Genomic DNA, 9,060 nt, shown 5'->3' with positions numbered 1-9,060 from the left:
TCCCTATCTAGAATCAAACTCGAAGAATATATCCCTAATAAAATCTAAATTAATTTCACAATAGTAGAAATACGATATTTGTATACCTTAAAAAAAGTTTTATGTATTAAAATTATCACCCTTTAAAATAAAAGTGTAATTTCTCAAAAAAAGTATAAGTATACTAGTAATATAATATGCCACTACCCTGTGGAACTAGTTTGAATGGTGGACCACCTGACACTATAGTGCAAAGTCGAAGCGAAGATGTAGAGGTAGACCAATTGAGAAGCTGCAATTCTTGAACAGAGATTCTAAGAATGAGAGTCACTCGGAAGCTTTGAGTCTCACCTAATGTATCAAAATAAATAAGGGTACAAATAACCCGCCAACTCTAACGACCGTAAGTTGTCCTTATAGTGGCATTTGAGGTAAAATTTAAATTAAATTAAATTTAAAAAATAAAAAATTGGCCTTTTCCAATAGCATCCTTCGTTTATAAATTCCAACGACGATCATCTCTGCTATGGAAGTCACAGCTCACAGCTTGCTAGCTCATCACTCTATAACCTATATGTATATTTATATATATCTCCCACAGAGCAGATGTTAGTATAAATCGAAAATCTCTCATTATACTCTCAAAAACCTCATTCTTGGTCTTCCATTTGAGAATGGGTTCTCTGGTTTGGTTCTCAGCCATTGCTATCCTCCTCCATCTTCTCCGACCATGTGCGGCAACCTCAGCGGTGGCGAAGAAAACATACATCGTACACATGAAACATCATGAGAAGCCTTCTTCATTCGAAACCCACCGGGATTGGTACGCCGCCCATCTCCAATCCTCAGAGGACTCCCTTTTGTACACCTACACCACCGCCTATCACGGCTTCGCCGCCGCCTTAGGCGCCGACGAGGTGGAGCGGCTCCGGCGGTCGGAGGCGGTGGTTGGTGTGTATGAGGATTCGGTGTACAGTTTGCACACGACCCGTACGCCTGAGTTTCTCGGGCTGGATGCGGGGTTTGGGCTTGGGGCGGGCCGCGGCTCGCCGGAGGGGGCTGGTCAAGACGTGATCGTGGGGGTTCTGGATACCGGGGTGTGGCCGGAGTCGAAGAGCTTTGACGATTCCGGCATGGCCGATGTGCCGGCGAGGTGGCGCGGCCGGTGCGATTCCGCCCCGGATTTTGACCCGAAAACCCACTGCAATAAAAAGCTCATCGGCGCTCGGTTCTACACCAGCGGCTCTCGCATGGCGTCGGGTAGAAGAATCCATGGCGGAGAATCCGATTCGCCGCGTGATCGTGAAGGGCACGGGACCCACACCGCCAGTACTGCGGCTGGGTCCCACGTAACGAACGCCAGCCTCTTCGGTTACGCGAGCGGAATCGCGCGCGGGATGGCCCCACTTGCCCGCGTGGCCACCTACAAGGTCTGCGAGAAAACCGGGTGTTTCGGCTCCGACATCCTCGCCGGAATGGAGCAAGCAATCCTCGACGGCGTCGACATACTCTCACTCTCGCTCGGAGGCGGTTCCGCGCCGTACTTTCGCGACACCATCGCGATCGGCGCCTTTTCCGCCATGGAGAAAGGGATTTTCGTTTCGTGTTCCGCGGGGAACAGCGGGCCCACAAAATCTTCGCTCGCAAACGTGGCTCCCTGGATCATGACTGTCGGCGCCGGAACAATAGACCGGGATTTTCCGGCGTATGCTACGCTGGGCAACGGCGAAAAATTCGCCGGAGTTTCATTATACAGCGGGAAAGGAATGGGGAAACAGCAAGTGGGGTTAGTTTACAATTCCAAAAGTAACGGCGGGGCAAGCAATCTCTGCTTGCCGGGATCACTGGATCCGAAAATGGTGAAAGGGAAAGTGGTTTTATGCGACAGAGGGAGTAACGCTAGGGTGGAGAAGGGCGTGGTGGTCCGGCAAGCCGGAGGGGTGGGGATGATATTGGCCAACACGGTGGCTAGCGGCGAGGAGTTGGTGGCGGATAGCCATATGGTGCCGGCGGTGGCGGTGGGGCGGAAAATGGGGGACGTGATAAGGGAATACGTGAAGACGGCTAAAAGCCCCACGGCGGCGCTCAGCTTTGGTGGGACAGTGGTGAACGTGAAGCCCTCGCCGGTGGTGGCGGCTTTTAGCTCAAGAGGGCCTAATACGGTGACTCCCCAGATCTTGAAGCCCGACGTGATCGGGCCGGGTGTGAATATTTTGGCTGCTTGGTCTCAGGCAGTCGGGCCCACTGGGCTTGTTGCGGACTCCAGGAGGACTCCTTTCAACATCATGTCTGGTAAGCATGCATTTCCCATTTCCCCCCAAATGATAGCTTCTTCTACTTCTTCTTCTTTTGTTTTTTTTAAATTTCTTTTTAATTTAAAAAAAGTTCTTGCCAACTTATTACAATATATTAATGTTTCTTTCAAAACGGTAAGTATATAATTATAAATTAAATATCAACTCCTTGACTAACGATAATATCATTAGAGCATCACCAATAGTGATTTTTAGAAAAAAATTTTACTTTGACGAGGGAGCCAGAAGCTGACTTGGAGGAGAGAGAATATAAAAAAAATAAAATAAAAAATTTCTGTTTTAGTTCGTGTGTGATGCACTATAAATTTCTGTTTTAGTTCGTGTGTGATGCACTAGGCGTGCACGCGCCCTTTGGGCACATAAAACCCTGTTTATTTTTCTTAACAACTTTATTTTCTTTTACTTTTACTTTTTTTCCCTCCTTTTGTTCTCACCTCTTTGTCGTTGTTGGCAAAAATTCTTGGCAAAAATTCTGACAAAAACCTTAATATGATGGACTTACTTTTAGAATGTTCTAAAATGAGTGACTGATTGAGCGAAACAGTTAAATAAAGTCTTTTTAGTACACTTAAAAACCTCTCTTGTGTGATTTGTGAATTATTACACAAGAGCGGAGTTTACTCAATAATCAATATACATTTTAAATAGTGGTTACAAGTTTCTTTCTTTGTCCAAAAAAAATCTAGAATTGCTTTTGGTGAAATTTGAACTTATAAGATTATAACCTTACGACCTCAAAACTCTTGTCATGATTTGGACCAAACTTTTTATGGCATCTTAGCTATAAATCTGCAAATAAGATAAATGGCATCTTAACTTTATCTCTTGTGATCTAATAATGCATCTTTATAATCTCTTTATATCTGAATATGAATTGAATGCTTTGGTGGGGCATGAAGCCATGTGTGTGATTGAGTCACAGCACATGCCTAAAGCATCTTGATTCTCATTTTGAGCCACTCATGAAAATCCTTTTTAGCTTATTATATAAAGTTTCTGGAAGATTTTATGCCTTAGATCATGTGATAAGAGAAGAAACATCCAAGATTATGCATATCTAATTTGGATTGGTTGTAAAGCTGATTCCAATTCAAGGGAACTAAAGATGGAGAATAAGATGGTTGGAATTGGGATGGATGAATAGGAAAAGCCTTTCTTTTTTGGATTTGATTCACTACACTAGATCATGTTAAATGGACTAATTAGCACCTTTGTAAAAAGAGATTTGGTTTGAGCCATAATTTTTTTCTCGTTTGGTTAATTTTAATAAGAGCTAATAACACGTGTTACAAATTGTGTCACAAGTTATATTAGGTGACATAAATTTTAGTGTAAATGATTTAGTATATATGATCCAACGGATAGGATAAAAATAGCTCTAGAAATAACTAATTGATCCACCCGCAGAGCCCACAATACCAAGAAGAGTTGTCACCTTGATGTCATTTCCCAAAAACTAATGGTAGAAGATAGAACAAGAAAGTGGGTTGGGGGTGGGGACCTTTTTGGATGAATGGAGGGTTCTTTTCTTTTCTTTTATTGTATGGATTTGCACAAAATAACACGAGTTCCATTTTGCTAATATGACCTCTATTAAGATTATTGCTGCTATATATCCTCACTCCGAGAAATATGATTCTCGTATTAGAAAGTAATGAGCCTAATTCTTATTAACACTTAAGTTAAGTCTGTGGCAGAATTTTTTTAGTACAATTTACTTCTCTAATGTAATTTATGGACTATTACACAGAGGTAGTCGCGACTTTCCCTTGTTAGCCAAAAAGAAAAAAGACGATAAAATAAAAGCTTGTGATTCGAAGCCTAGGTAATGGTGGGCTGGGCAGTATTTGATCCTGGCAAGTAGTAGTAGGTACAACAAATTAAATGCCCAATGGTAAAATTAACTTTAAGAAAATTGAAAAATACATGAACTTCCACTTCTTACTCCCAAACTTCTACTCCTCTCACAAATTATTGATATACACTTTTCCTGAAATGTACATGATGAAATATCCTATTATTAGTTGCTATATTATAGAGTAAAAATATGAAAATATAATGTAGTAGAACTCAAGAAAATTGGAGGGTTTTTCTATTGTTAAGCAACTTGGAGTAGTTCTAGGCTTCTAGCTCAATAGACAGAAGGTTTCCCTACAGGCTTTTCCAGGATTAGCCTTATTCTAGTTGTCTTAATGAAATCATGCAGGCCCTACTTGACAGGCAACATTAGCTGGAAAGAAAGAGATAATTGATTTATTTTGTAAGATTTGGAAATGACAATACCTCATTCATTTTCAGATATTGACACAACCCATGCACATCCAATAATCATTCATTAAATGCATGCCTTTTCATACTAACATGGTGTGCTAATGGAACAACACTTACATTTATGAACATTTATACCAAGTTGGTTGCACTGTTTATATGTTTCTCCAAATAACATTCTTGGAGGCCTGATTTTGATAGGCAAAAAATTTTAGGCCTTTACTGACCCCACCGTGAGACAGTTTGGGGCTGGCCTGCGGGATTCATCTCACTTTGACACCCTTACTCACACCACACAAAAACCAATAGTTATACCATTGACCCGGGTCCACCTTGCAAGGTGGACTTGTGTCCATTTACATACTGCATGTTTCTGAACATTCAGTATGTAAATTGTGTATTTTGGACCCGGGTCTATCTTGCAAAGTGGATCCGTGTTCACAGAATAATCAGACAAAAATTAGAAAGGAAAATGTTCTTAGTAGGAGCGGCTTATTGGCCTTCTTGATTTGAACTGATCAGTTATATGGACAACATAAGCTTGTTTATTACCTCCTTGTGGTCCTTTGCTTACTAGTACACACCCTCAGTAGTGACTGCGGGTGTTCTTTGTTACAAAAAAAAAAAAAACATCATGGAAGACATGATATGCTGTTGCTATCTTTTTCATTTTGCTTAGTTAATCTTGTTTAGTTTCTGCATTGCTCCCATTTTCCTTAAGAAGTCTGTCATTGATACATTGTTTGGGTGGTCTTGTTTCATCTTGGTGATGAACAACTGCAGGAACATCCATGTCCTGTCCCCATATAAGTGGGCTAGCAGCTTTGCTCAAAGCAGCTCACCCAGAATGGAGCCCAGGGGCAATCAAGTCTGCACTAATGACAACAGCATACACCCATGACAACACCAACTCCCTCATTCGGGATGCCGAAGGAGACGAATTTTCCAACCCGTGGGCTCATGGGTCGGGCCATGTCGACCCCCACAAGGCCCTCTCCCCGGGCCTGGTCTATGACATTGCCCCAACTGACTATATCATGTTCTTGTGCTCCTTAGACTATACTACTCAGCAAATCCAGGCCATTGTGAAGGCACCAAACATCACCTGTGCCAAGAAACTATCCAATCCTGGCCAGCTCAACTACCCCTCTTTCTCAGTCCTGTTCGGAAAATCAAGAGTCGTACGCCAAACCAGGGAACTCACCAATGTGGGAGCTGCAGGAACCTCGTACGAGGTAGCCATCGAAGCGCCACCATCTGTAATGGTGACAGTGAAGCCGACAAAGCTCTTTTTCAAGAACGTAGGGGACAAATTGAGGTACACTGTCACGTTTGTGTCAAAGAAAGGCGTCGTTACGCCTAGCAATGCTGCATTTGGTTCCGTTTCTTGGAACAATGCTCAGAATCAAGTAAGAAGCCCAATCGCTTTGTCATGGACACAGCTGTTTTAACTTCGCTAGCTAGCTAGTGTCTGGTTCGATATGGGAGGCGAGCTCAATCTAACCTTGTAAGAATCGGGTTTCGGATAAATTATCTTAAGAATCTTGTAATCTGGTGATTGGAAATAGAAGGATGTAATATGGATGAAGAAGAATTAATCAGTCTGTGCTAATGTAATTTTCTGGTGCAATGAAAATATATCAAAAAATCAAAACCTAAGGGAGGAAATGAATATGAAATAAAGATTATGATTAAATTCCATACCCTTTATCTCTTTCGTTCCTACGCACAAGATAGATTGTAGCGACATTTCAAGACGCTTAAAGAAAAAATCTTTCATATGAATCAGCAGCACAAGTAGCATGGATTGCAGCATGTTTTTGTACAGTTGGAACAGTTTACCTTTGGACATCGAGGACAACAGCAGCATCTACATCGACAGGAAGGGCATTTCGGGTTACAACAATTTGGAGTGCAACAGTTGCACGAGCACGAGCACGAGGGCTTCTTAAAGCAGCCACGAGAATCCGGGCAGGGGCAACAACTGCTGTGACAGTTAGGTATTGAACAGCCGATGATGCACGAGGAGCAGCCGCAGCACAAATTGCAGTCACGACACTTGAAACATCGTGACATTTTGATTTTGGGACATCGATGACAGCAAATCCATGAAATGTTGGAACATGATGTTGCACTGCAGCTGAAAGAAAATTGTAACAAAAAAAAAGACTAATTTCAATCTTAGTAGCTTGAGGAAAATGCTTTCCGATTACTCAACTGTTCTTCAGATCAATTTTGTGAAAAAGGGTTAAAAGGGAAGATGAATGAAGTAAAAATGTTCAAGAGCTGAAACGTATCAACAGAAATAATTACGAAACAAGTAGATCCGCAAGTCAAAATGAAAGTAAAAATCTTATATAAAATTCAGCATACCAGAGCCATTTCCAGAAATGAGAGGATCTTGAGGCCTTCTTAGTGCTGATAGGTACAGAAAATAACAAAACATTATTAGGTCACAGAGTTAATCTTTGCGAATGTGTGGATATGATCGCTAAAGGCTTTCTTACATTGGAACAAGGGGGTCTGGTTTTGCCAACACAAAATTTGTAACCCTGCAAAATTCTCGATTTAATTCAACTACACAACAGAGTGGAGGCATTGACACACACTATATCCATATAAGATAAACACTACATACTCTTTGCACAATAGAGAAGCCGGTTGCAGGCCTTCATGAAATTTTAGCTCATCCTGCTTACAAAATGAATGATCAAAATTAGATAATGTCAAAGGTTAAAGCAAGTATAATTGTGTCACCAAACCACACTAAAAAATTAAATCCAATCAATTAGCTAGTTTAACGCATGACCTTATAAACCCAATGTTCTCTCTTATATTTTCAATGTAGGACTCTTAACAGGTAGTATTTCACTATTTCGATTTGGTTAGTCCAACACATGAGTGGGAAGTATAGTTCCAATACAGAAAATGAATTACGGAGAATTCAACTAGTAATATCTTTCCACCCACACGACTGAAGATAGTAAAGCACGATCTGTGATCTTTTTGCATGATAAAAGAAAGTGCAAGTCAAACCCGTGGAAGTTCATCAACCCCCCTTTTATCTTTTAAGTTTTAACGATTTCATTTGGTTTGAATAAGTAACCATAAGTAACGGTTTCACAAGACGAACACAGAAGTAAGCATATAGCCCTCCTCTGCAACAGCAAATAAAATTCAACACCTTAGCTTATTGAATATTAAATCTCAAACGGGCCATTGTTTCCTATAGGTTCACGGTTGAGCTTCCACCCCGCCTGGCGATTATTTCAATTTAACAAACATTTTCTCAGGATACAACAAATACTTTTAAAAATCTTGAGCAGTTCATTTTTTACTAGGGGTTGTTGGTTTGAGCCCCCCACCCCTGATCAGATAGATTTAACAAATGTATTCTCAGGAAATTTAAAAATCTGGATTCCAAAGTAGGAATCTCAGACAATTTCCAAATACCTAGGCAACACAGTTGTCCTTGTCATTGGAATCTCTACTAAATTCAGCTTATAATACTCCAATTTGAGCACATGATTGCTTATATTTATTCTGGGCAACAGAATCCAAGAATCTGGAGAAATAGAGCTTTTCTGATGCCACATAGCTTCAGCATTACAATTTCAATTTCACATCCCAATCCCTAAATCTCTTCATCATTCAACCACTATAATGTTTTCCAGTTAGCACCATTTTACAATGCCAATTTAAACAAAACAATAAGTTGACCTGTAACTTTACGGTTATCGAACCAATTGTCTAACCAACTCGGCTGGTTGATTGGCTCAAAGCAAGAAGGTTAGACCAGAAGTTGACCTATAACTTTATGGTTATTGAATAAACTGTCTAACCAACTCAGCCAGCTAATTGACTCAAACCATGAAGGTTAGACCATAAGTTGACCCGTAACTTTACTGTTACCAAACCAACTTGGTTGGCTGATTGGCTCAAACCAAGAAAGTTAGACCAAAAGTTGACCTGTAACTTTACAATAACCGAACCAACTGTATAACCAACTCGGTTGGGGTTTGCTTTGGTGTTATTTTTGTTCTTCTGCACATTTGAACAAGAAACTAGGGGATTACAGGGCACTGAAAAATGTGATTGGAAAGATAACTTTAAGAGCCAATTTGCAAAATTTTAACATTCACTTTCCATTTATATATATGTTTCTCAGACAACTGTTTTCATACATCATTTTAGGTGGCAATTAAGAAAGTGCAGTAACTGAAAATTAAGGATTATATACGGAAGAAGCTGAACAACTTACTCACCTCAAGGAAGCCAACCTCTCTTTCCAGCACCTGAACCTTTGCCAGTTCCCGGCGGCACAGCGGCGGCGATCTGGGCTGCGGCGGCGGCAATGACGCCACTCCGCCACCTCGTTCCGAACCAGACATCCTTCAACAATTCACCAAATTAAAAACCACCTGGGTTGGCAGGACCCTTAGCTTAGCTTAGGTTGTTTCTGTGATGTACATAAATGGCTTCCTGCCCAAAATCAGCC

At 41.1% G+C, this 9,060-nt stretch overlaps 2 protein-coding genes across 3 annotated transcripts; one reads left to right on the top strand and one right to left on the bottom strand.

Moving 5' to 3' along the window:
* The first annotated feature begins 493 nt into the window (after window positions 1–493).
* Window positions 494–6,221, top strand: LOC116019538 (subtilisin-like protease SBT1.8). Its single transcript, XM_031259798.1, has 2 exons — window positions 494–2,271; window positions 5,346–6,221. Exons 1-2 carry the CDS (start codon window positions 654–656, stop codon window positions 6,011–6,013), a joined length of 2,286 nt encoding a protein of 761 aa, XP_031115658.1. The 5' UTR covers window positions 494–653; the 3' UTR covers window positions 6,014–6,221.
* A 9-nt stretch (window positions 6,222–6,230) lies between these two features.
* LOC116019539 (guanine nucleotide-binding protein subunit gamma 3-like) lies at window positions 6,231–9,060 on the bottom strand. 2 transcript variants are annotated; one of them, XM_031259799.1, is made up of 5 exons: window positions 8,828–9,060; window positions 7,201–7,256; window positions 7,070–7,114; window positions 6,936–6,980; window positions 6,231–6,702 (listed from the first exon to the last, which is right to left on the bottom strand). In XM_031259799.1, exons 1-5 carry the CDS (start codon window positions 8,951–8,953, stop codon window positions 6,348–6,350), a joined length of 627 nt encoding a protein of 208 aa, XP_031115659.1. In that variant the 5' UTR covers window positions 8,954–9,060; the 3' UTR covers window positions 6,231–6,347. The 2 variants fall into 2 exon arrangements, with proteins under 2 accessions (XP_031115659.1, XP_031115660.1); XM_031259800.1 differs by having other exon boundaries at window positions 7,201–7,253.

Source organism: Ipomoea triloba, chromosome 5 (genome assembly GCF_003576645.1).
Source record: "Ipomoea triloba cultivar NCNSP0323 chromosome 5, ASM357664v1".
Classification (NCBI taxonomy): domain Eukaryota; kingdom Viridiplantae; phylum Streptophyta; class Magnoliopsida; order Solanales; family Convolvulaceae; genus Ipomoea; species Ipomoea triloba.
The sequence above is the reverse complement of the archived record's forward strand: the minus strand, read 5'-3'. Positions and strand labels throughout refer to the sequence as shown.

Bases quoted from the DNA above. Each gene is read 5' to 3' on its own strand.
- LOC116019538 (XM_031259798.1), top strand. From the start codon at position 654: ATGGGTTCTCTGGTTTGGTTCTCAGCCATTGCTATCCTCCTCCATCTT. The intron at 2,272-5,345 runs GTAAGCATGCAT...GAACAACTGCAG, and splicing joins TCCTTTCAACATCATGTCTG to GAACATCCATGTCCTGTCCC.
- LOC116019539 (XM_031259799.1), bottom strand. From the start codon at position 8,953: ATGTCTGGTTCGGAACGAGGTGGCGGAGTGGCGTCATTGCCGCCGCCG. The intron at 7,257-8,827 runs GTGAGTAAGTTG...TCATTTTGTAAG, and splicing joins GAGAGGTTGGCTTCCTTGAG to CAGGATGAGCTAAAATTTCA. The intron at 6,703-6,935 runs GTATGCTGAATT...ATTTTCTTTCAG, and splicing joins CATTTCTGGAAATGGCTCTG to CTGCAGTGCAACATCATGTT.